The 27,179-nt window shown below is 60.0% G+C and overlaps 1 protein-coding gene across 1 annotated transcript; it reads right to left on the bottom strand.

Annotated features, from left to right (window-relative positions):
- Positions 1-65: 65 nt before the first annotated feature.
- Positions 66-27,179, bottom strand: TNPO3 (transportin 3). Its single transcript, XM_030960789.1, has 23 exons — positions 26,974-27,179; positions 19,668-19,868; positions 19,008-19,081; positions 18,206-18,362; positions 16,282-16,425; positions 14,085-14,260; positions 13,370-13,508; positions 12,253-12,399; positions 8,611-8,718; positions 8,129-8,220; positions 6,527-6,670; positions 6,274-6,464; positions 5,100-5,191; positions 4,507-4,583; positions 4,227-4,287; positions 3,625-3,765; positions 3,036-3,152; positions 2,503-2,597; positions 2,217-2,373; positions 1,736-1,903; positions 1,493-1,605; positions 830-920; positions 66-753 (listed from the first exon to the last, which is right to left on the bottom strand). Exons 1-22 carry the CDS (start codon positions 27,097-27,099, stop codon positions 860-862), a joined length of 2,781 nt encoding a protein of 926 aa, XP_030816649.1. The 5' UTR covers positions 27,100-27,179; the 3' UTR covers positions 66-753; positions 830-859.

Here is a 27,179-nt window from a genome sequence, read left to right as displayed (position 1 = left end):
CCAGCGCTGGGGGGGCACAAAGCAGCCCCAGCCCTGGGAGGAGAACCAGAGGGACCTTAGGAGGTTTTAATTTATTTTTTCAGTTTTTTGTTGTTTTTTATTGTTCTCGAGATGGCTACACACCCCCGGAGGGAACCGCATGCGCCCGCCCTGCCCGCACTCGAGCCACCGCCTCCTACCCCAAAATCAAACCAAAAAAAACCCCGAAAAAGGGAAAAAAAAAGAGAAAAAACCAAACAAGAAAACAAACAAAAAAAGCAGAACAAAATAAAATATAAATCTCTATTTGCAGAGTCCGTCCCGCCTGTGTCGTCTCTGGGAGTCGGCAGCAGGCAGGCCACGGTGGGCTCAGGGGGGCAGCGCCCCAGGACCCCCAGACTGACCCCCCCCCTTCCTAAACAATTTGTACTGTTTGTTTTTTGTTTGTTTCTTTTCCTTCTTTTTTGTCTCCATTTCACAGAAAGTTTTTCTACTTCTTTTGCTGCCGGGCGGAGCCGAGTGGCTCGGCGTGGCTCCGGTGCCTGGTGGGTTGCAGTCGGGTCGGAGGTGCTGCCCCGGGGCTGCTGCTCGGGCGGCGCCCAGCCCCGGGCAGGGGTGGCCCAGCCCCGGGCAGGCGGGGCCGCCGGGACCCCCGAGCCCTCCTCCCTCCCGTGGCTCCGGACTCCGGGACGCGCTGGAGCGGGCGAGAGCCCTCGGCTGATTGTGGGACACATTCTTGGGTTGCTGTTTCCTGTCTTCTCCTTAGAGACATTCCTGGCAGGAGGAAGGCAGCTTCAGCCCTTTGTCCCCGATGGCCTGTGGGGTGGGGGACCCCAGAGCCAGCCCTTACCTGGGAGACAGGTGCCACGTGGAGCCGGAGCTATCGGAACAGGCGGGTGAAGTCCCTCAGAGCCCAGCAGACTTGTTTACATTCCTCAGCACTGCAAGACAAGGGGGGACACCGGGGGGTGACCCCAAGGAAGGGCAGGTATCCTGCCGAGGGATGGGAGCTAGGAGCGTGACAGCTCAGCTCCAAGGTGTTGGGAGAGATGAAGGGACAATCATCAGGGCAGAACGAGGTAGGCAGCCCCCGGGACTGTCCCTGGAGGAGACCTGTGTGCCACCACAGTGGTGGCTGGGTGGAAGGAACCAGCTGCCCCCAGGCATTCAGCCTCTGGGATTTGTCGAGGGACAAGGTGGAGCCAGGCAGAAGGAGGTGATGTTCCCAAAGCAGCTGGTGGCCCTGGGAAGGGACAGGCCTGGGCAGGGCTTGGCAGCTGGAACCAGTGACTCACGGGGATGAGGAGGTGGCTCAGAAGGGCCCGTGGCTCCGCAGGAATTGGGCCAGGCAGAAAAACCCGTTGGGTGATGGCAGAGGCGCCACACGGCCCCAGGGCCCCGTGCAGGCAGATGGCACATCCCAGCAGGACCAACAGCACAGACAGGGCTGCGGCTGCTGGAGGCCAGCCTGAAGGAGGGAGCTGGTGCCAGCTGTAGACCCCACGGCACTCACCTGGTGACCTGCTTGTGGAAGTCGGTGAGCTGTTTGTGTGTCACCTGGATGGCTCCGCCCGTGGTTTCCTTTGGCAACCCCTTCAGCGAGTTCTCCAGCCAGCGGCAGAACGTCTGTGCCAGGCAAAGGGAGCAACTCGGAATGTGGAGCGCAACCTGGCTCCCGGGCCCTCCCTCGGCAGAGCTTGGGGGTCCCAGCCCTGCCCCTGGGGCCCACCCTGTCCCTCTGGGTCCCTCCCCTCACCGGGCGGTCGATCTGCATGATCTCCCAGAGCACCTCGGCGACATCGGGCAGGGTGTAGGGCGGGAGGCAGAAGCAGCACGTCTGCAGGAGCTGGTTCACGAGCTGCTGCCCCAGCTGGGTCATCACCTGGTTGATGAGCTCCTTCCGCACCTCAAAGTCCTCCTCATGCTGTGGGAGGAAGGAGAAGGGGGTGGGCAGGGCCTGGGGACAGGGACACACTGGTCCTGGGGACAGGGATAAGCTCCTCGCTCTGCAGGCAACCCCCAGAGCTTCTCTGCCAGCAGTGGTGGAGAAACCAGGGTGGCTTGTGGGGACAACAGGACAGGGCAGATCAGGATGGTGGGGCTGACAGGGTTTGGAGCAGCCTGGGACACTGGGAGGTGTCCCTGCCATGGCAGGGGTGGCACTGGAGGGGCTCTGAGGTCCCTTCCCACCCAGCCCATCCCACAGTTCCACGGTGACATCCCCGTGTGTCACTCACATCGTTGGCCACCCCGGTGTGGATCAGATCCCGCAGGAATTTCATGACGCTGCAGTTGGCGTCCCGGTGGTCCAGGGTGGTGGCAGCGATGGCCCACTGCAGGATGGGGATCATCACCTGGCTGCGCAGGAGGGTGATGGGGCTGCGCTGGATGAACCTGCCCGGGGACACAGACGGACATCAGGGCAGGGCCTGCCTCTCCCCGCCCCACTGCTCCTGTGGGTGCTCCCACGGAGACCCTCCAGGAGGGGAGAGGGGCTGGGTGGCCTGTGCAAGGAGGTGGCACCTGGCTGCCAGGCGGAAGAGGTCATCCACGGTGTCCGGGTGGTTCTGGAGGCCGTTGGGTTGCTCGAGGAGCTGGAAGGTGGGGATGCAGAGAGCCTGGGGAGAACAGGGACCCATCAGCAACTATGTGGGATCACTCCTCAAGCTGCCCTTCTCCCGCATGGAACAGGCCAGGGCTGCCCCATCCCTGGAAGTGTGGACAGGCTGCAGGGGGCTGGGGACAACCAGCATAGTGGAATGTGTCCCTGCCCATGGATGGGCTTCAAGGTCACTTCTCACCCAAACCAGTTTGAGATTCTATACAGACTGGATATTAGGGAAAATTCCTCCTGGAAAGGCTGTCCAGCCCTGGCACAGCTGCCCATGACAGGGGTGGAGTCCCCCACCCCCAGAGGGACTGAAAAGCTGTGTGGATGTGGCACTTGGGGACAGGGTCAGTGGTGGCCTCGGCAGTGCTGGGGGACGGTTGGACTCGATGGGCTCAGAGGATTTTCCACCCTGAGTGCCACTGTGATTTGGGCAGGTGGGCCCCACCTGCAGCATGTCGAGCAGGCCCTGCCGGCAGCCCTCCTCCATGCCGTACTCATCCACCAGGATGCTGCCCAGGTAGAGGAAACAGGAGTGCTGGTGTTCCCGGTACACATTCACCATCTGGGGAGACAGGAACGCTGCACAGGCACCGCCACATCTGCCCTGACCCCACATCCCCAGCCTGTCCCCTGTGGGCAGGGACATCCCAACGGACTCGCTCAGGTCCTGGGATCATCTCTGTGCTGAGGCCACCTGAGCCAGCAGCACTTCTCCATGGAAGCTTCCCTTTGGACCCTGGCGGGAGCCAAGTGGAACAGGGAACACCCAGCTCTGGGATTCAGGGATCCTTCCCTCAGGCTGGGTTACCTCCCCAGGGAGCTGCACCATGCAGGGTTTCACACACACACACGCGGGATCCACAACCTCCCTGCACCCCCCACCCCAAAGCCTCTCTCCTCCCCAAGGGTTTATGCTGGAATTCCCAAGACTGCCAGGACTCACTGCAGCACTTCCCCATGCCCACAGCCACCCCTGCAAGGCTCGCGGCAGCCACAGCGACCTGAGCGAGCCCCCGGGCCAGCTGTGTCCCCACCTGTGTGACGAGGGGCTGCAGCAGCGCGGCCGAGCCCTTGCCCACGCAGCGCACGGCGAAGCGCAGGCAGCGGCAGCAGCGCTCCACGATGCGGTTGTCGGCACTGTGCTTGTTCAGGGTCTCCGACAGCACCGGCCAGATCTGGGCACGGACACGTGTGAGGGGTCACACCTGGCCCGGGACACCGCCTGCCCCCTCCCGGTCCCCAGGGCACCCAGATCCCAGTGAGGGATGGCAGATGGGGGAGAAAAGCTTTCTGGGGAGCCTGGGGGGGTTTATCCCCTCCAGTGCAGCATGGCAAGTGGGACACGGGCAGGGAAATCAAACACCTGGGGCATTCCCAGAGCCAGGGCCCCTTCCAGAGGGTTGACGCCTCAGATTTCCCCCTCCACACCACAATCCCTGCTTCCAGGAGGCACAGGAGGGTGCCCCACAGCTCCCCTCCCATGCAGCCCTGGGCAGACACGTGGATCTGCTGGCAGGCAGGGACTGGCACTCTGTACGACACCCCAGGTACCCCCATAAACTTAAACCCTGGAAACCCCCACCCCAGAACCCCCCACCAGAACCCTGTCCCCAAATTTCAGCCCTCTCCCACGCACCTCCTGAATGACTTTTTGGCACGGGTGGACCTGGCCGTTCTCAACAATGGGGTTGGTGTGTCTGTGGGAACAGCCAAGGGTTAAGGGGGGTTTGGGATTAAAGACAAGGAAAAGGTTGGAGCTGTGGGAAGTGGACCAGGAACTGGCTTGGGGGACACCTCAGGAGCTGGAACGTGGGGAAGCAGAGACTTCCACCGGCCCACTCCCCAAGGGCTGGGGAGAAGGAGGGGGCGCAGAGTCGGGCTCTGGGGGAGCAGCAGTGCCCCAGCTCCTTCCTCACCTGAAGATGACGGCGAGTCGATCCAGGGGCACTGTAGGGTCTGAGGAGAGGCCATTGCTTGGCTCCTGGGAGAGCAGCTGGAAAATAAGGGAAAAGGACAGGATTTCAGGAGCACAGGTAGCCCTGGGCAGACACTGCCTGAACACTGACCCCACCAGCAGCACCTCCTCAGGCGGGATTAGGGAAGGGCTCAGTTCTGGCCATGTCCTGTGTGGGTGCTGGGCCCTGTCCCCCATGGAACAAGTGACAGCATGAGAGGGAATGGCCTCAAGCTGTGACAAGGGAGGGTCAGGTTGGATACTGGGGAAATTATTCCTGGCCCCGGCACAGCTGCCCAGGGCAGGGGTGGAGTCCCCATCCCTGAAGGGATTTAGAAGCTGTGTGGATGTGGCACCTGGGGACATTAGTGGTGGCTTTGGGAGTGCTGGGGAACAGCTGGACTCAAGGGGCTCCAGGGGCTTCTCCAACCCCAACAATTCCATTACTCTAGGATACACCTCTGGCTCTGAGGACGCAGCTGCTGTAGCAGGGCTGGGGCCTGGCCACTGTCCCCACTGTCCCCTCCCAGCTGCTGTTCCCCCATCCTGACGCACCTTCTTGAGCGCCAGCACCTGCACGGCGCAGAGCTCGCTCAGGCACTCCGAGATCTTCTCCAGGGGCAGCCGGGCCAGCACCAGCGCCGTGCCTGCAAGGACACACACGGCTCAGGAGCAGGGAGGGCGGAGGGGCGATGACATTCCCAGATGGAATGGCTGCAGGACAGGGGCAGGGCCTGGGAGAGCTTCCCTGCAGCTGAACCTGGCTCTGGCTGAACCAGACACCGAAACACTTCAGTCCCAGCAGGGAGTGACACTGGTGTGAGGGACAGGGACAGGCCAACAGATGCACAAGCACATCTGGACCCACCACATGTCCCCAGTGTCCCCATCCCAGTCCAGCAGCACTATGAGATGCTGAGAATCTCCAGGGAAGGCGCTTCGGGGCTCCCAGCCATGGAACACGAGGAGCACTGAGCTGCTCCCACTCCCAACGGGCAGCAGCTCACTCCCAGCTCTGGCACAGCCAGGATCTGGCTGTGGTGCCAACCACCCCGGGGGGAAGCCTCCCTGGCTCGGGAATTCCTGCCTTGTTCTAAGGGAGGGGGAGAAAACCCTTTGGCAGGGAGAGGAGCAGCTCGGCCAGTGCTGGGGCATCCAGTGGAACAAGGGGAGTTTTGTCTCCCATGGCAGCACACGACTGCAGGGAAGGCTCCCTGGCTCTGGGGTAAAAGCTCCAGCAGCACTGGAATTCACTAAAAATCTTTAAGGCACATCCCAAAACCAGCCGTGGCTGAGGAGGCTCATGGTGCCCAACAGTTCAGTGAGACACCAACAGTCTGAGTTAAAAATCTCCATTCTTGAGCCCAAACTCTCTAAAATGACCAATACTTCCAAATCTCCAGTCTCTGTGTCCAGCAGGTGATTCCCAGAGTTTGGATGGAGGAGTGACCCACTGCCAGCCTGGCTCTCAGCATTTCCCACACGTTCTTCCCACGTATCCAGCCCAGGACAGCCCCTGAGCTCTGTCTCAGGGATGGGGACAGTTACCAATCGAGGATTTATTTCTGCTCCAGCCCCAAGGGAACTCCTGAGGATGCTCTGCATGTGGAATGGGACTTGGGGCCCATGAGGACAAACCCCATGAGGATGGGCTCAGCACCCTGGGCAGCAGTTCCCACGGACCCCCTAGCAGGTCCCAGGATAACCCCCAGAGCCCAGGGATACCCACCCTTGAGCAGCCCCACAGCGGCCTCGGGCGACAGCGCGAAGGAGTCGAGGGCGCGGGCGATCTCCAGCAGCCCCGAGAAGTGCTGGGCCATGTGGTCCCGGCACACGGAGCAGATGTTGTGGATGGCCTTGGCCGCGGCCGACGCCAGGCGCCGGTCACAGAGCCCCTTCATCAGGTAGCCCAGCACGGATCTGCGGAGACAGGGGCTCAGTGGGGGCTGCGGGGGCACGGCGGGGCCGTGGGGGCGCGGGACTCACCCAGGAACTGCGGGTTCCTGTCCACCACCTCGCTCATCTCGCCCACCAGCTCGATGCTGGTGTAGCGAACGGCCGTGTGCACCGACTCGGGCAGCCGCACCACGCCCTCCAGCACCTCCACCAGCGTCGGGTTATTCTCCCTGCGGGACAGCCTCGGCTCAGTGCCCGCAGGGGCTGGGAGGGGCTGCCGGACCCTCCGCCACACAGGAGACTCTGAGCGTGCCATGCGACTGGGAGCACACCGGGACAAACCCTGCGGGCCTGGGGCTCAGCCCCATGGACACCAGTGCCACAGCAGGGAACGGACAGGGAACACTGAATGCCTCCAGGGAGAGCCCCACCACCGCTGGGGGACACGAGAACCAGGGGGGTTCAATATCTGGGAGCTGAGCCCCACCACTGCTGGGGGACACGAGAACCAGGGGGGTTCATTATCTGGGAATGAGCCCCACCACCGCGGGACACGAGAACCAGGGGTTCATTATCTGGGTGAGCCCCACCACGCTGGGGGACGAGAACCAGGGGGGTTCATTATCTGGGAAATGAGCCCCACCACCGCTGGGGGACACGAGAACCAGGGGGGTTCATTATCTGGGAGCTGAGCCCCACCACTGCTGGGGGACACGAGAACCAGGGGGGTTCATTATCTGGGAAATGAGCCCCACCACCGCTGGGGGACACGAGAACCAGGGGGGTTCATTATCTGGGAGCTGAGCCCCACCACTGCTGGGGGACACGAGAAGCAAGGGGTTGTTATCTGGGAACTGAGCCCCACCACTGCTGGGGGACACGAGAAGCAAGGGGTTATTATCTGGGAACTGAGCCCCACTACTACAGAGGGACATGAGAACCAGGGGCGTTCATTATTTGGGAAGTGCCTCCTCCACTGCAGGAGGCTGTGATGGGTGATCCCGGGCTGGTGGGGGCAGAGCCCCAGTGCTTCCAGCCAGCACTCCTGGGAACAAGGCATTGGAAAAGCGAGCAGGAGCGGCCTCAACACAGATAACAGGAGCTGGTGATGTGAAGGGACTGAAGTGACTCCTCCAGGTGCCTGGGGAGCAGGGGGATAGGATTGCCAGCCTCACAAGGAAAGGAGGGATGGTGTTACCAGCCTCCTTGGGAAAAGGAGTGACAGCAATCACAGCCTCCCAGGGAAGAGAGGGATGGGGATCCCAGTGTCTCAGGGGTGGGAGGGACAGCATTCCAAGCCCAGGGAAGGTCAGCTGGGTTGTCCCACTGCTGGCAGTGCACAGGACTCGCTGTGGGCTCACCACCCTGGGTGTCACCTGTCCATGCTTCCACCGCCAGTAACATAGGAGGAAACACTTTCAGGGACTTAACCTTCCCTATGGATACCTAGGAAAACTCCACCTGGATGTGGAATGATCCCCAATGAATGGTTTGGGTGTGAACAGACCTCAGAGCCCCTCCAGTGCCACCCCCACCATGGCAGGGACACCTTCCACAGTCCCAGGTTGTTCCAAGCCCGGTCCAACCTGGCCTTGGGCACTGCCAGGGATGGGAATGTCCTTGGGATATCTGTGGTGTCCGTGTCACACGGAGGCAGCCCCAGCCCCCCAGACACAGGCAGGACTCACTGGTCGACGCTCTTGGCGATGGAGGCCATGATGAAGAGCACGGCTTCTGTCACCTCCCAGGGGGGGTTCCCGTCCTTGAGCGTCGCATAGAGCTGCAGGAGGGATGGTCACCGAGGGGCCACGAACCCCATCACCAACCCCTGCCCCAAGGCCCTGCTCCTGACCCCTCCCAGCCCCAAACTCCCACGCCTCACCCACCCCATCCCCAAACTCCCCCCCCTCACCCATCCTACCCCCAAACTCCTGCCCCAGCTGTGGGCCCACAGAAACCCCACATTCCACATTGTGGGACCACAGTGGCTTTCCCCAACATGTCAGAAACCTCGTGATGCTCCCACACCTCCTGCTCTCCCAGAACAGTTCCCACCACACACTTCCTTGTGCACGGGATATGTGTCACCTCCTCCAGTCCCAAAGGCCACCAGGGCTTGGTGACCTCCCTTGGCATTTGCCTGCACCTCACTACACTCCCACAAACCCACCTGGGCAAAACACTCCACCGAGCCCACCAGGAAGATGAGGTCCTTCACCAGGTCCGAGACACGCATCCGGAACTCCCCGAAGTCATCGGTCTCCTCCGGGACTCCCTCCTGAGGGAGAGGAGGGAGAGCACAAGGGCAGCTCAGGGGAGTTCAGGCTCCCACTCAGCCACAGCCAGGAGAACACCAGTGATTCCATTTCAAGGAGATCCAGCATTCCTGCCCTCCTGCTGCAGACCAGGCTGCTGGAGGGTCTGCAGAGCTGTGCCCAAGGAAAACATGATCAGCCTGAGCACACACTGTGTATTCCTGCTCCAACAAGTGGAGGAAGGGATGGGAAGCAAGGGGATGAGGAGGGGAGGAGAGAACAAACCATCTCAGAGTGCATGGAAGAAGATACCAGCTGGGGCTAGTAAGCCATGCCATCCTCATCCCAATAAAACTGCCTCAAGCAGGGACAACACAGCTTCCAAGGGGACACACACATCCCACTGCCCAGCTGTTCCACAGGGACACACACACACATCCCAGCTGTTCCACAGGGACACACACACACATCCCAGCTGTTCCACAGGGACACACACACACATCCCAGCTATTCCATAGGGACACACACACACATCCCAGCTGTTCCATAGGGACACACACATCCCACTGCCCAGCTGTTCCATAGACACACACACACACCCCAGCTGTTCCACAGGGACACACACACACACATCCCAGCTGTTCCACAGGGACACACACACACATCCCAGCTGTTCCATAGGGACACACACACACATCCCAGCTGTTCCATAGGGACACACACATCCCACTGCCCAGCTGTTCCATAGACACACACACACACACCCAGCTGTTCCACAGGGACACACACACACACATCCCAGCTGTTCCATAGGGACACACACACACATCCCAGCTGTTCCATAGGGACACACACACACATCCCAGCTGTTCCAAGGGGACACACACATCCCACTGCCCAGCTGTTCCATAGACACACACACACATCCCAGCTGTTCCACAGGGACACACACACACATCCCAGCTGTTCCACAGGGACACACACACACATCCCAGCTGTTCCACAGGGAACACACACACACACCCAGCTGTTCCATAGACACACACACACATCCCAGCTGTTCCATAGACACACACACACATCCCAGCTGTTCCACAGGGACACACACACACACATCCCAGCTGTTCCACAGGGACACACACACACATCCCAGCTGTTCCACAGGGACACACACACACACATCCCAGCTATTCCATAGGGACACACACACACATCCCAGCTGTTCCATAGACACACACACACATCCCAGCTGTTCCACAGACACACACACACACTCCCAGCTGTTCCACAGGGACACACACACACATCCCAGCTGTTCCACAGGGACACACACACACATCCCAGCTGTTCCACAGGGACACACACACACAGCCCAGCTGTTCCACAGGAACACACACACACATCCCAGCTGTTCCATAGGGACACACACACACATCCCAGCTGTTCCACAGGGACACACACACACATCCCAGCTGTTCCACAGGGACACACACACACATCCCAGCTGTTCCATAGGGACACACACACACATCCCAGCTGTTCCATAGGGACACACACATCCCACTGCCCAGCTGTTCCATAGGGACACACACACACATCCCAGCTGTTCCACAGGGACACACACACACATCCCAGCTATTCCATAGGGACACACACACACAGCCCAGCTGTTCCATAGACACACACACACAGCCCAGCTGTTCCACAGGGACACACACACACAGCCCAGCTGTTCCACAGGGACACACACACACATCCCAGCGGTTCCACAGGGACACACACACACAGCCCAGCTGTTCCCCAGGGACACACACACACATCCCAGCTGTTCCATAGGGACACACACACACATCCCAGCTGTTCCACAGGGACACACACACACAGCCCAGCTGTTCCATAGACACACACACACATCCCAGCTGTTCCATAGACACACACACACATCCCAGCTGTTCCACAGGGACACACACACACATCCCAGCTGTTCCACAGGGACACACACACACATCCCAGCTGTTCCACAGGGACACACACACACATCCCAGCTATTCCATAGGGACACACACACACATCCCAGCTGTTCCATAGACACACACAGGCACATCCCAGCTGTTCCATAGACACACACACACAGCCCAGCTGTTCCACAGACACACACACACAGCCCAGCTGTTCCACAGGGACACACACACACATCCCAGCTGTTCCACAGGGACACACACACACAGCCCAGCTGTTCCACAGGGACACACACACACATCCCAGCTGTTCCATAGGGACACACACACACATCCCAGCTGTTCCACAGGGACACACACACACATCCCAGCTGTTCCACAGGGACACACACACACAGCCCAGCTGTTCCATAGGGACACACACACACATCCCAGCTGTTCCATAGGGACACACACATCCCACTGCCCAGCTGTTCCATAGGGACACACACACACATCCCAGCTGTTCCACAGGGACACACACACACATCCCAGCTATTCCATAGGGACACACACACACAGCCCAGCTGTTCCATAGACACACACACACAGCCCAGCTGTTCCATAGGGACACACACACACATCCCAGCTGTTCCACAGGGACACACACACACAGCCCAGCTGTTCCACAGGGACACACACACACATCCCAGCTGTTCCACAGGGACACACACACACAGCCCAGCTGTTCCACAGGGACACACACACACATCCCAGCTGTTCCATAGGGACACACACATCCCACTGCCCAGCTGTTCCATAGGGACACACACATCCCACTGCCCAGCTGTTCCATAGGGACACACACACATCCCAGCTGTTCCATAGGGACACACACACACATCCCAGCTGTTCCACAGGGACACACACACACACACACACACATCCCAGCTGTTCCACAGGGACACACACACACATCCGAGCTGTTCCACAGGGACACACACACACACACATCCGAGCTGTTCCACAGGGACACACACACACATCCCAGCTGTTCCATAGGGACACACACACATATCCCAGCTGTTCCATAGGGACACACACATCCCACTGCCCAGCTGTTCCATAGGGACACACACACATCCCAGCTGTTCCATAGACACACACACATCCCAGCTGTTCCACAGGGACACACACACACATCCCAGCTGTTCCACAGGGACACACACATCCCACTGCCCAGCTGTTGGATAGGGACACACACACACATCCCAGCTGTTCCATAGGGACACACACACACATCCCAGCTGTTCCACAGGGACACACACACACATCCCAGCTGTTCCACAGGGACACACACATCCCACTGCCCAGCTGTTCGATAGGGACACACACACACATCCCAGCTGTTCCACAGGGACACACACACACACATCCCAGCTGTTCCACAGGGACACACACACACATCCCAGCTGTTCCACAGGGACACACACACACATCCCAGCTGTTCCACAGGGACACACACATCCCACTGCCCAGCTGTTCCCCAGGCACACACACACACATCCCAGCTGTTCCACAGGGACACACACACCCCCTGCCCATTGCACAGGCCCTTACGTGGTCGGAGTCGAGCTGGCAGTGCCGCGCCAGCGCGTGCAGCAGGCGCTGGATGTAGGCTTTGAAGATGCTGTGGATCACAGCATCGTCCGTCTTGTACAGGTGCTCCCCCAGTCTATACCAGAAGTTAAAGGAAATTTCTACCACCTGTTTGGAAAGAAAAATACAGCATTTTGTTACCAACAGAATGTTTTTTCCCCACTGTGTCAGTGGTCCCGATGGAGAAACAGAAACCCTGGCCCTGGGTGGCAGCAGTGGCAGCACCACAGATGTGCGTCAGAGCTGCTGTGCCACACAGTGGTGACACGGGGACTGGTTGCCCCAGATCCACTGATTTCTCTGCCTGTCAGTTAATAAAGGGCTTGGGATCCCCCAGTGACACTGAAGAGCTGCCCCAGCCCTTGGCAGCCAAAGCCTCTGCAGCCCAGAACAACCCGAGTGGGGCCTGGGGCTCTGGGAGCGGCTTGGGCTGGAAGTGGATGCAGCCCCTTTGTGGTGGGTTCTTTTATTTATTGTGTGGTTATTGCACAAAAACCATGAGTGCAGATTTAGTCAGGAGCAGCTGCAGAGCTCCATGTCCCCCTCAGCACTGATGGCACTGATGTATGAGGTCGTGGCCAAGGAAAACTGAGCTTAACAGACCTGAGAAGGGAGGAAAAGGGTCCCAGGGACCCCAAGGAATGTATGGAGCCTGCTGGAGCACAGCCACCCATGGCAAACCAGCCAGGTAGCAGCTTCCATCCACTGAACACAGGCAGGGATCAGCTACTGGCACTTAAAGGTTTGGGAAGAATAAAATTATAAAGAATTAAATAAAGGATAAAAACAGACCAAAACAATGACAAGTTTTGCTCCTAAGGCAGGTGGGTGGGCACTTTGATATGAACCAGCATTTCAGTCACTCACAGGGCAAAATTCCCAGAACCACAAATCCCCACTGAGCTCGACTTTAGCGTGTGGGAAAGCACTAACAGGGGTTTCAGAGCTGTGCTGGCAGTCCCAGGACACCCAGAAGGAAACGTGAAGCCCATGAGTGCAGAGCAGGGATTCCAGAGCCCACAGGGCCATGACTGTGGCAGCAGCAGCAAGGTTTCCCCCGTGCCTGGCTGCAGCTCACCTCGTACTGCGGGTGCCCCGCGCAGATGAGCAGCAGCTCCAGCGTGCGCAAGTCGCCCAGGCCCTGGCCCGGCGTGCACACGATCTTGTCCAGGAAGGTCTCGCACAGCTCGGTGAACACACGGCAGTAGTTGAGCACCCTGCAGAGGGACAAGGGGACAGGGGTTGGATCAGCCTCACAGGATTTACCCCAGCGCAGAGGGACAGGGGTTGGATCAGCCTCAGGGGCTTTACCCAGTGCAGAGGGACAAGGGGACAGGGGTTGGATCAGCCTCGTGGGCTCTACCCCAGTGTGGGGCACGGCTGGGCCAAAATGTGCCCAGGGCCTTGGCCAGAGTGAGAAACCCCAACTTCTGCTTTGCCAGCAGCTGGGAGACGCTCCAGCAGGGGAAGTGGGTGCAAACACTGGGCTCCAATAAGCAAATCTGCTGAAATACTGATCTCAAACTTCTCCAAAAGCCCAGTGAGGGCATGGTTCCAGTGCAGCCCAGCCCCTGGCCCCTCCAGATCTCTCCTGCAGTGAGGGGCCCAGACCTGCCCCCAGGATTTGGGTGTGACCCCATGAGTGCCCAGCACAGGGACAGGCACTGCCCAGCCCCAGTGCCCCCAGCACTGCTGATGCCCTGGCACTGGTATCTCCGTTTGGAGGCAGATGTGGCTGGGTCAGCGCTCTCCTGCCCGTCCCTCCCGGCCACAGCAAGGTCCCTGTCCCTCACTTGTCCAGGTCCTCCCGTGCCACAGCCATGTGATAGGCACTCTCGAGGGTGAGCACGCCCTGGAAGAGCTGCAGGGCCAGGGGCAGGTTAGTCTCCACGTTCTCGATGGCGTAGAGGGCCGAGCACACGCAGTCCGACGCAGCCTCGTGCAGGTTGGATGAGGTCTTGTCCTGTTGCTGCAAGGCACAAAAGCCCAGCAATTATCAAAGAATCATAGAACATCCAGAGCTGGAAGGGAGCACAGGGATCACAGATCCAGCTCCTGGCCCTGCACAGACACCCCAATGATCCCAGGGAGGGGATTGCATCCCTAGGAGGGGAGCTCTGGCAGCCTCGGGGCCGAGCCCATTCCCCAGGGAGCCTGGGCAGTGCCCAGCACCCTCTGGGGCAGAACCTTTCCTGCTTTCCAGCCTCACCCTCCCTGGCACAGCTCCAGCCATTCCCTGGGTCCTGTAACTCACCAGAGCAGAGATGGGAGCTGCCCCTCCACTGCCCCAATTGTATCATGCAATCAGACAGGAATGAAACCACCAGGTTTTTGTTCTTGTTCCCACAATGGCTGGATTTGATCTTGTAGATCTATTCCAACCCAAAGAATACTGTGAAACACTTCACAGAGGTCCTGCACAGCCACAGCCCCCACTACCCCCCACTGGCCTCGTAACCTTCCCTGGACACTCCAGGTCAGACTGACCCTTCCCCAAGGGACCCTGGCAAACTCCCTGGCAAGCACAGGAGGGGAAACACCAGCTGGAACCCAGGGCAGCTTGGACGGAAGGAAACCACCATGCTGCTCATCACCTGGCTGGACACAGAGCCATCACTCCCACTGGGAGGACAGGTGGGAGCTGGGGAGTCCCTGGTGGGGATGGAGACGAGGTTTCCACAAGCATGTGTGGAATATTGACCAGGGATGGTCTGGGGGTCAGTGAATTCCATGGATGGTGACTGAGTGAGGGGGATTCACAGGGGAGGAGACAGGACATACAGAGCACCAGGAGAGAGCAAGCAGGGAGGAAACAAATGAGCAGAGACTCTGTGAGCCCTACTGAACACTGAGATCTCAATGGATTTGGGAAACAATTCCTGGTGCCACTGAAGGGAGAAGGGGAGGAAGGAAGAACACCCCAAGTAAAGTGCCATTAACCACCAAACAGGCTGGTGAGCCCCACAGCCTGTCCTGGGAGCAGCTCCTGCTACAGCTCCACTTGAAGCAGGATCCCACATGGATATTCAGGATCCTGCATGGATGTCCTTCCTTGGGAGCCCTCATCTGCATTTGTCATTGATTGAATAATGCAAATGAGGGATCCCACAGGAGAGGGGGAGGAGGGACAGACAATCTCTGCAGCAGAAACCTCCATCCTCCAGGAATTCCTCAATTCCTCGCTCTGGCTCCACTCCCTGCCTGTCCTGGCTCAGTGGCACAGGACTCTCCACACCCCCAGCCCTGCCACACTCAGCCACACAAACACCCCAACTCCTCCAGGAGGGGATCTTCCAAGGAGAAAGGGTCAGAAGAGGAATACTGCTTCACTGACAATCTGGGAAGAAACCAAAATAACCTCAACCCCCCTGATTTGACCATCAAACCCCAACAGAGGCTTCCGATGCCCAGTCATGAGGATGATAAACCTCACCTGGGACCCTGGGCGTGACAAACCTCACCTGGCATCCCCTGGGCGTGACAAACCTCACCTGGCACCCCTGGGTATGACAAACCTCACCAGGCACCCCTGGGTGTGACAAACCTCACCTGGCATCCCCTGGGCGTGACAAACCTCACCTGGGACCCCCTGGGTGTGACAAACCTCACCTGGGACCCTGGGTGTGACAAACCTCACCTGGGACCCCCTGGGCGTGACAAACCTCACCTGGCACCCCCTGGGCGTGACAAACCTCACCTGGCACCCCCTGGGCGTGACAAACCTCACCTGGCACCCCTGGGTATGACAAACCTCACCAGGCACCCCTGGGTGTGCCAAACCTCACCTGGCACCTCGTGGGCAGTGGCACTTCCCTGCCTGCACCTCCCAGCAGAGGGACTGCCCACTCTGTGGAGCTGATCTGGCCCAGAGGGAACCAGAGAGTCCCTGTGTGACACAGGAGGGATGAACGCCCTGCCCCACGCCTCAGTCCTGCTGGGATTGCCCAGTGCCCCACCCTGGAGCCCCCCTAGCCCCTGGGAAACACTCACCAGCACCTCGAAGAGCAGGGACAGCAGCTTGCTGTTGGCCATGAAGGTGCTGTCCAGGACACCCAGGTTGAACCAGCTGCCCAGGCACCGGAAGATCTTGATGAGCATTTTCTCCTCATTGCCTGCCTTCTCCACACATGTCACCTGCAGGGACACAGCAGAGCCAGTCAGGATGTGACTCCAGCAGGTGATCCATGAGAAATAACCAGTAACATCCTCTGGAGTCCCCATGAGAACATTCCAGAGGCTGGCTGCTCCCAGTATCCCTGTCACCAACAGCCCTGGACTCAGTGACAGGGAGGGACAGAGCCCACAGGAGCAGCAAGAGCAGCTGGAGCACCTCCCTCATCCCCACTCCTGCAGGATCCTGTGTTGGGCCAGTGGAGCACAGCCATCAGGGATGTTCACACCTGACAAATCCCAGTTTAACCCTTCTCCCAAAAAACCACCTCTGCAGAGAGAAGCTAGTGCTGAGAGCCAGACCTGTCCCGAGGGACATTCCAAACATGCCACCCCAGTGTCCAAGCCAGGATGTGCCGAGATGTGCGACAGCAGCAGCTCATTCCCAGCGCTGGCCAGTGCTCCAGCTGTGGCCCAGTGCCCAGCACAGCCCTGCCCAAAGCCCCAGCCTCGACTGGCACAGGGACAGGGAGAAGAGGTGGACAGGCAGGACATGGAGAAAGATCCCAGACCCCCTGGACTGGCCCAGGAGTCCTTGCACAAGAGCTTCCAGAGATCTCACTTGCCACTTCAGTCCTAAAGACAGAATGTTGGACCTCATCACAGTCCCTGGAATGCTGCATTTTGTAATTGAAGATGGGAATTTGGCACTTAAATCCCACACAGAAAATATAAATTTGGCTCTTCAGGTACGTGGAGGAAATGCCCACGCTGGCACCACGAGGAAAGGCTCAGGAAAGCTTCAGGCAGGTCCAGAGGGAGCAGGAATGTGCAGGGACAGGGCCAGCCCTTGGTGATCCTGTGTCAGCTCTGAGCAGCTGCAAGCACCAGAGCGAGGTGACACTGCCTGTGTCCCCAGCATGTCATGTCAACCAGGATCTCCCAGGGATCCTGGGAAAAGCTGGGGCTGGACATGGCTGGAGGGGACAGCCCAGTGTGGGGGGCCCCTGATGTGGCAGCTGGGATATCCCAGGGGTCCCAGGAAAAGATGGGGCTGGAGAGGACAGCACGGTGTGGGGGACTCCTGATACTCCAGCCAGGATCTCCCAGATGTCCCTGGAAAAGCTGGGGCTGGCAGGGCAGGGTGGCCCTGGAAGGGGACTCGAGGAAGGTGAAGGAATTTCACAGTGAGCAAGAACTTGCTCAGACAACTTCTCCCAGAAGGAGCTGGGCTGCCCTGATGGCTGCAGTGGCACTGGCAGGGAACTCTGCTGGGATAAACATGGAATGAGGGAAGAGGCTTGTCCAGCAACACCTGAGCTGCTGGGCAGAGGGCACAGCTCAGCTCCATCTCTGGACACAGGATAAAGCGAAGCAGCCTTGAGCTGTGCCAGGGGAGGCTCAGGTTGGATACTGGAAAAATTCCTTCCTGGAAAGGGCTGTCCACCCCTGGCACAGCTGCCCAGGGAGGTTTGGAGTCCCCATCCCTGCTGGGATTTCAGAGCCGTGTGGAAGTGGCACTCGGGGACACGGTCAGTGGTGGCCCTGGCAAGGCCCCAGTGCCCTGAGGTGGGCTGGGCGCTGTGGGGCAGGCTGGGTGCCGTGGGGCAGGCTGGGTGCCCTGAGGCGGGCTGGGTGCCCTGAGGCGGGCTGGGCGCCCTGAGGCGGGCTGGGCACCCCGAGGCGGGCTCGGTGCCCTGAGGCGGGCTGGGCGCCGTGGGGCAGGCTGGGCACCCCGAGGCGGGCTCGGTGCCGTGGGGCGGGCTGGGTGCCCCAAAGCGGGCTGCAGCTGGAGGCTGCTCACCAGCAGTGACACCACGGTGCTGGAGTAGTAGGCCAGGTCCTCGATGATCTCGGTGCGGCGGTTGGCGCCGATGCGCAGCGAGCGGCTGTGCACCTCCTCGGGCAGCACCGTCAGGATCTCCAGCAGGAAGGGCAGCGACGTCACGTCATTGCTGTACCTGCCATGGGGCACAGGGGACACCTCAGCACTGGGGAGCAGCACAGACAGGGCTGCAGGGCACCCCGGACCACGGCAGGGCTCTAAGGCCCCTTCCCACCCCACGCATCCCAGGGATTCAGCAACGGTCCTGCCTCAAGGACAGGCAGTGTCCAGCCACAGCCCTGCCAGGAGGAGCCTCCAGGATGGCTCAGCCCACATTTCCTACAGAGCAGTGCCAGAAGCTTTCCCAGCTCTGGGAATCCAGGTGCCACTGCCTGGACCAATCCCACCCCCTCCTGTTGCCAATGGATTCAGGGTGGTGGCAGCCCCAGGGGCTGCTGCTGTCACTGTGCAGCAGTGTGTGGCATCCCGTGGGGACATCTGGGGACACCCAGGAGTGACTGGCTCCAGCCCCACTGCTCCATCCCACAGCACAGACACAGCTGAGGGAAGAGGGATTGTCCCTAACAAAACAGGGATGAGGAAAAGCGCTGAGTGTTGGGCTGTGAGCACGGAAGCGTGCACAGCAGAGAGCCCCTCCTGCCACCACCCAGGGCAGCTGAAATCAACCATCACGGGAGAAAAACTTCCCTTTCCTGCACTATGCCTGCCTGACACAGCCCACAGAGCAGTGCCTAGGCCAGAGGCAGGAACAGTCACTCACTTCTCCACCAGTGTCTGCACACAGCCCTTCCACGAAGCCATCTGCAGGGCAAGGTCAGCTATTGCCAGAGCGAGCTGGAAGGGAATGAAAACACATGGATCAGTGTGGGGAGTGCTGGGATGTGCCCAGAGACAGGGCTGGCAGGCAGCTCTGGAAGCCACCCCAACATCCCTGCCAGCAAGTAACTCAGGAATCATTCCCAACACGGCTCATGGGGTGGGAACTCTGGGATCCATCTCCCCCATCCCTGTCTGTGCGCAATCCCTGTGGTGAACCGCGGAACACCGGCTGCCCCGAGGGCTGACGTTCCCTGCCACAGCATTCAGGGGCTGCAGGAGCACCCTGGCTCAGCCTGCAGGTGCCAGGCCCCCAGTGCCACAGGAATGTATGGATAGTGGGAATGAAGGGTGCAGGGAAATGCCCCTGAGCACCCAGGGCACTGCTAGGTTTGGTCTCCATGGCAGGGCACAGGAAAACCCCTGCTCCTCCTCTCCAAACAGCAAACGAGGATGAAGTAATGGATGTAACTAGAGGAACCGAGTGATGAAGGAGGGAAATCAATCTTGTGCCAGGCCAGGAGCAGGGATCAGCCTTCCCTGTTTTGCAGCCCAGGGAGAGTGACTGCCAGGAGCAGCTCCATCCCCCCCTGCCACCACCAACCTGTGTGACAATGACCGGGGACAGGTCCTTCAAGTTCTGGATGTGGGACAGCAAAGAGTCCCGGAGTGAGGCGTGGGAATCCGTGGGGAGTTCATAGAATGAAGTTTGGATCTTCATCTTCATGGTCTGCGCCGCAAAGTAGCAGGACTCCACATCCTGGTGGATCTGCAGCAGCTGGTCCGAGATCTCCCAGGCATGGACCTGTGGGAAAACCACGCTGTGCTCAGTGGGCAGGGCTGGGGGGTCAGGGTGCTGCAGACAGTCCAAATTCCCAATGGACACACAGCCCTGTCCTGCCAGGGTGAGTCCAGAGAGGCCCCGGAGCTGCTCCAGGGCTGGAGCCCCTCAGTTCCCAGGGAGCCAGGCTGGGAGAGCTGGGGGTGCTCACCTGGAGAGGAGAAGGATCCAGGGAGAGCTGAGAGCCCCCAGCAGGGCCTGAGGGGCTCCAGGAGAGCTGCAGAGGGACTGGGGCCAAGGCCTGCAGGGACAGCACCCAGGGAATGGCTCCCACTGCCAGAGGGCAGGCATGGATGGGATCTTGGGAATTAGGAATGCCTGGCTGGGCTGGGGACACCAGGCCCACATGAGGGCCCACACCAGGACTCCAGAGCTGAACACAGATGTGCCTGAGAGCTGGAGGAGAGCCAGGCAGGAGCCCACGGCCTGCCCAGCCTCGGGGCAGCTCCAGCCCATGCCAGGCTGGTCTGAACCCAAAGGCTCTGTCCTGAGTGTGGGATTGGGGCACTGGTGAGCCAGGGAAACACCAGGCAGACTCCAGAGCCCCTGGCTGGGCTGGGGCATGGGAACAGACCCACTGCATCCCACAGTCACTGAGGGTGGAAAAGGCCTTCAAGACCATTGAGTCCAAGCTGTGCCCCATCCCCACCCTGTCCCCAGCCCACAGCACTGAGTGCCATCCAGTCCTTCCTTGGACACCTCCAGGGACGGGGACTCCAAACCTCCCTGGCCAGCATGGTTAAAAATCCCAAATCCAGCTGTGGAAAACCTGGGAACAAAAGCTTGAGCCAATTCCACGAGCTTCACAGCCATTGTGTCTGACAGCCTTTGGGCCACAGGACTTCCCTGAGCTCAATCCAGAGTGAATAAAACCTCTGCATCCCTAAAGCCCAGCTCTGGCCCTCATCCCAGCCTCACTAATGAAGGCCATTCCATCACAATCCTTGGCCAGTCACTCCAACAGCCAAACAGCCCTTTGTAATAAACCACTGCCTGCTCACCCTTGCTTCCAGCTGTGTTCCAGCCTGGAAGACAAAATAATCCCCTTCCCAAACCTCTCCCCCAGGCAGGACAGCCGTGCCCAGAGGCTCCACCCCCACCAATGCTCCAGACCCAAACCCTGGGCCAGGGCTCCCAGGGCTCTCCAGCGTCGCACAGGGCAACCAGAGGGCAACACCAGGCAGGATCAGCATGATCCAGGCTGATTCCCAGGAAAACCCAGTCTCCTGCACACGGAAAACATTATAGCTGGCAATAGCACAGGGCCTAGCTCCTTGTTGTCATCTTATTGCAGAAGTCCCACACCTTCTGGGTGATTTGGCATGAGCAGCTCCTCAAAGCACAGACTCCTTCTTCACAGTACAACCAACAAACTCCATCTCTCCTCACAGCACAAGCAACAGACTCCAACTCTCTCCTCAACCAGCTAACCCACTCTTTTGTAGCACTCTTCTTCTTATTGGACACAGCTGTAGCCTATTAAGAGTAGACCTGTTCCTAATCTTTGGTGATTAGTACAGCTGCAACTGCTCAGGTGTGAGATTACCTTCTGCACTATTCTCTTACATGCTATCTCTCCACAGCTCCTGACTCCACTCCCAGAATTTCTGCTAGGAGCTCTTTCCACGGGCACTGGAGCCTGGAATGCAGCTGGAGCCAACTGCAGAACCCAAAGGGCCCGGACAAGCTGGGGAGGCTGGGACCCTCAGCACCCCCCGTGCTCCCCTCTCCTCTCCCTTCCTCCTTTCCACAGGATCCTCTGAGCTGGAAACCCCCAGAGCCCATCGAGTCCAACAGTTCCCCAGCACTGCCGAGGCCACACTGCCCTTTGTCCCCATGTCCCCAGGTGCCACATCCCCGTGGCTGCTCAGCCTCTCCAGGTTCAACCCCACGGCCAGTGGATCCATCCCTGCCACATCCAGGCAGCAGCTCGCCACAGCTTCCCACGGGACACTGCACATTTTCCCCATGGAGTGCTGGTCCATCACCACCCCTGAGCACAGCATGGTCAAGGAGAGCCCTTGTGCTGGTCCATCACCACCCCTGAGCACAGCATGGCCAAGGAGAGCCCCTGTGCTGGTCCATCACCACCCCTGAGCACAGTGTGGTCAAGGAGAGCCCTTGTGCTGGTCCATCACCACCCCTGAGCACAGCATGGCCAAGGAGAGCCCTTGCAGAGCCTTCAGACAAGCTCCTCTGCTGTTTCCAGGCTCTGCTCCTCCTTCCCCAGCTGCCTCCATGACAGGGCCTGTAACTCCAGCTACCCCTGGTGTAAAACCCGCCTGGAATGACTCTAACAGGAGTGAGAAAAGCCTGGAGCCACTGCTGTCATTATCGTCCCCCCTGGATTTATTTATCCTCACAGGGAATTCCCACACTGGGAATAAACAAGAAGTTAAACTCCACACCAGAATCCCACCAAACCCTCTCAGTAAACTTTTTTCCCCTCAGTTAACAGCCTGGTAATTCCCAGTTTGGATGGACACAGTGGCAGACACAGGAGATCCTCCCAAACCCACCAAGCCCAGGGCACATGGACAATCCATCTGGGAGCCCAGCTCAGCAAAGAGCACAATTATTAATGGGCTGTGAGCACCAATGACTACAAGAACCTGTTTCTATGCCTGAAACTCCTCATGGCACATTCAGGAATTCTACAAAGTCAGAGGATTTCCTTCCCAGAAAGCACTTCCTGAACCCCCACTGAAACCCAAACCAACCTCCACTCAATCCACACCAGAACCCCAACACTCAGCTCACAGCCATGGATCCACGTGGAACATTCCAACCTCCACTCGATCCACACCAGAACCCCAACACTCAGCTCACAGCCATGGATCCACGTGGAACATTCTCCCAGGGCTCTGCTCCAGACACAGGATGCAAACTCCAGCCATGAAGCTGGGAAAGCTGGGACAAGGCCAATCCCACACTGGGTACAGCTCCTGTGCCTGAGGAAACCCCAGCTAGTCTGCAATCAGCCTTCACACAGCTCCCAGCACACGGCTGGCTGAAGGAGCCTCAGATTCTGGGATTTAGGTCAACTTGCACCGAGCTCCCCAGTGCTGTGCAGGCTCAGAGCTGCTCTGCCACGTCCAGCCCCATTTCCCAGGAACAGCCAGCAGGAAAGGGAGAACGAGGCTGCTGGGGAGCTGAGGGACAAACCTGAGCCCTCCAGACCCAAAAGGGAACCCCACGTCCTGCCAGAGATCCCAGTGATGGGAATTGCAGGGATCTCACTCAGGTTCAAGGGTCTCCAGTGCCAAACCTGAACCCCCAGAGTGTGACCCAGGCACCCAAACTCAGCTTTAGGCTTTGCCTTCTCATCCCCACCATGGGATGTATCCCACAGATACAATTTCAGAAGGCTTCACCCCATCCAGAGTAACACCACACCACTTCAGAAGGCTGCAGGCATCTGCCTTGCTGTTCTTTGCCCACCCTTTTATGCCCTCATGTTGATGCATGGCACCTGTGTGCCCTCTGCTCCCTGGGTGGTTGCTCAGCACACCTGGGCACCCCATGGCTCAGTGCTGTCAGTGCTGCTCACCTGGGCACTCCATGGCTGTCAGTGCTGTCAGTGCTGCTCACCTGGGCACCCCATGGCTCAGTGCTGTCAGTGCTGCTCACCTGGGCACCCCATGGCTGTCACTGCTGTCAGTGCTGCTCACCTGGGCACTCCATGGCTGTCACTGCTGTCAGTGCTGCTCACCTGGGCACTCCATGGCTCACAGCTGTCAGTGCTGCTCACCTGGGCACTCCATGGCTCACAGCTGTCAGTGCTGCTCACCTGGGCACTCCATGGCTGTCAGTGCTGCTCACCTGGGCACTCCATGGCTCAGTGCTGTCAGTGCTGCTCACCTGGGCACTCCATGGCTCAGTGCTGCTCACCTGGGCACTCCATGGCTGTCAGTGCTGCTCACCTGGGCACTCCATGGCTCACAGCTGTCAGTGCTGCTCACCTGGGCACTCCATGGCTCAGTGCTGCTCACCTGGGCACCCCATGGCTCAGTGCTGTCAGTGCTGCTCACCTGGGCACTCCATGGCTCACAGCTGTCAGTGCTGCTCACCTGGGCACTCCATGGCTCAGTGCTGCTCACCTGGGCACCCCATGGCTCAGTGCTGTCAGTGCTGCTCACCTGGGCACTCCATGGCTCAGTGCTGTCAGTGCTGCTCACCTGGGCACCCCATGGCTGCAGTGCTGCTCACCTGGGCACTCCATGGTTGTCAGTGCTGTCAGTGCTGCTCACCTGGGCACTCCATGGCTCACAGCTGTCAGTGCTGCTCACCTGGGCACCCCATGGCTCAGTGCTGTCAGTGCTGCTCACCTGGGCACTCCATGGCTGTCAGTGCTGCTCACCTGGGCACTCCCAGCTGTGCCACTGGGGACGGGCTGGGGCAGCCCCACTCCCCATCACCTCAAACTTTGTGCCTAGAAGTGCCCAAGGCCAGGCTGGACACTGGGACTGGAGCAGCCTGGGCCAGTGGGAGGTGTCCCTGCCATGGCAGGGGTGGCACTGCAGGGGCTCTGGGGTCCCTTCCCACACAAACCCACTCCAGGATCTCCTGATTACAACCCCAGAAAGGCAGAAACCAGTGGGAACCCCACCCTGAGAGCTCGTCCCAGCAGAGGCAAAGGGGACAGAGCTGAGCAGGGCTGGGCGCTCTGGAAGGGGCACAGCCTGCCCAGGGGTGCCAGCAAACAGCCCCTGGCAGGTGGCACTGCAGGGACACGGCTTGGCACAGAGGAGGATCCCTGCAAACATCCCTTGGGGGGTTAATCCCAGTGCCCCCATCCAGACCAGGGCACGGGGACACCTGAGGGACAAACAGCGAGTGCCCAGCCAGTGCCACCAGTGCCACCAAGCTGGGAAAGGTCCCAGTGGAGCATCCCAGCCCTGCCAGGCCATGCCCTGCTGCGCAGGGTCACCTCGGTGCCCCGCCAGGGCTGGGAAAACTCAGCAGCTCCGAGGAGAGGAAGGTGCTGGATGGAACCAGGCTGGGCCTGGGACACTTGGGAATAACTGGGATTCCTTCTGGGAGCAGCACACAACGCTCAGAGAGGAGCAGGGGGCATAACCCAACAGAAGGGGAGAAGCAGGAATGACGCTGTGTTAATAACAACATCGTTATCGCTGATGTTGTTGTTATTATTATTATTATCATTGTTATTAGTATTATTATTATTACTGCTGCTATTATTACTACCACCATTCTATCAGAAGCAGCCAGAGAAACTGGAGCAGAGAGCCCGGGATTCCCAGGTACTTGGGAATACAAATTAGTCCCCAAAAGCCCAAACTCTCCAGGGGATGGGGCGGCCTGACCTGGGGACACCCCTTTACCCAGCAGCAATCCTGGGGGTCTCACCCAGGCAGCCCCCAGCCCTGCTGGGTCACCCCAGGTTTGGGGGGCCCTGGGACAGGGGTTCTGGGGTCCCAGCCAGGTTCAGGGGAGCCTGGCACAGGACCCATCCCTGGAATGGGAACCTCCCTCCTCCAGCTGCCCCTGCCCAGGGGGAAATGGGGGCAGCAGCAGCAGCAGAGCCCCCAGACCCAGCTATGGACGGGGAAATGGGGGCAGCAGCAGCAGCAGCAGCAGAGCCCCCAGACCCAGCTATGGATGGGGAAATGGGGGCAGCAGCAGCAGCAGCAGAGCCCCCAGACCCAGCTATGGATGGGGAAATGGGGGCAGGGCGGGGGCAGAGCCCCCAGACCCAGCTATGGATGGGGAAATGGGGGCAGCAGCAGCAGCAGAGCCCCCAGACCCAGCTATGGATGGGGAAATGGGGGCAGCAGCAGCAGCAGCAGCAGAGCCCCCAGACCCAGCTATGGATGGGGAAATGGGGGCAGCAGCAGCAGCAGAGCCCCCAGACCCAGCTATGGACAGGGAAATGGGGGCAGCAGCAGAGCCCCCAGACCCAGCTATGGACAGGGAAATGGGGGCAGCAGCAGCAGCAGCAGCAGAGCCCCCAGACCCAGCTATGGATGGGGAAATGGGGGCAGCAGCAGCAGCAGAGCCCCCAGACCCAGCTATGGATGGGGAAATGGGGCAGCAGCAGCAGCAGAGCCCCCAGACCCAGCTATGGACACTCCCTTGGGAACTCCCACGGGAGCTGCGATGTGGCTGCAGCACTGCAGGAATTCAGGGGGAAAATGAGGAAAGCAGGAGTTTGTGGGAACAAGGAGGGGCAGGAAGGGGCCGGAGCTGCTGCTCCGGAGGGAGCTGGGACACCCGGAGCAGGGAGGGCCAGGACACGGCCCCGCCCCGGCCCGGGGGCACGGAATCTTGTCCCGCTCCTGGGGAGGGGAGGGCGTGGGGACAGGGGGGCACAGAGGGGACACTGCCCAGCTCCGGGAGGGAAACATCCACCCCCTGAGGGGGGGGACAAAGCGGCTCCAGCAGGACCAGATGAGGCCACAAAACACCGACAAACACCCCAAAGCCAGGGGGCGTTGTGTCCTGAGGATTCTGGGGACTGAAGGAACCCTTGGCTCCATCCCCTCATAGTCTCTCACCCCAGCCGGCAGGAGAAGCCCAAATGTCCCTCCGGGAGCCAATTCCTCCTTCCCAACTCCCTCACGACGGTGCCAAACGTCCCAGCCCCTTTTCCTTGCGTTAATCACGGAACCACGAAATGCTTTGGGTGGGAAAGGACCGCAAACCACCTCCAGTGCCACCCCTGCCATGGCAGGGACACCTCCCACTGGCCCAGGCTGCTCCAGCCCCAGTGTCCAGCCTGGCCTTGGGCACTGCCAGGGATGCAGGGGCAGCCCCAGCTGCTCTGGCAATCCCAGCCCAGCCAGGAATTCCTCATTGCCAAGATCCCATCCATGCCTCCCCTCTGGCACTGGGAGCCATTCCCTGGGTGCTGTCCCTGCAGGCCTTGTCCAAAGTCTCTCTCCAGAGCGGTCCCAGGGATGGGGCAGCCACAGAGCAGCGGCAGTGGCGGTGCAGAGGCTCTCCGAGGCCGCCGAGGGGCCGCCGTTCCCTGCCCCGCCCCACCCCGGATGCGGCCCGAGGCCTCCCCGCGAGCCCGGGCCCGGTACCCGCCGCCCGCGGCTCTCACCGAGCGCTGCAGTTCGCCCAGCCAGCAGCTCGCCCGCTCCTTGCCGCTGGGGTCGGGGTCGTGGTAGAGCGCCTGCACGGCCTGCTGGACGAGCTGCAGGCTGGGCCGGCCCGGCCCGCGCTCCATGGCCGGTCCCTCAGCGCCGCCCGCCCGCCGCCATCGCCGCTCCGCCGCACCGGGCCGGCCCCCGGAAACGCGCCCGTGCG

Source organism: Camarhynchus parvulus, chromosome 1A (assembly GCF_901933205.1).
Source record: "Camarhynchus parvulus chromosome 1A, STF_HiC, whole genome shotgun sequence".
NCBI classification, from domain to species: Eukaryota; Metazoa; Chordata; class Aves; order Passeriformes; family Thraupidae; genus Camarhynchus; species Camarhynchus parvulus.
This window is presented reverse-complemented; position numbering and strand designations above follow the sequence as displayed.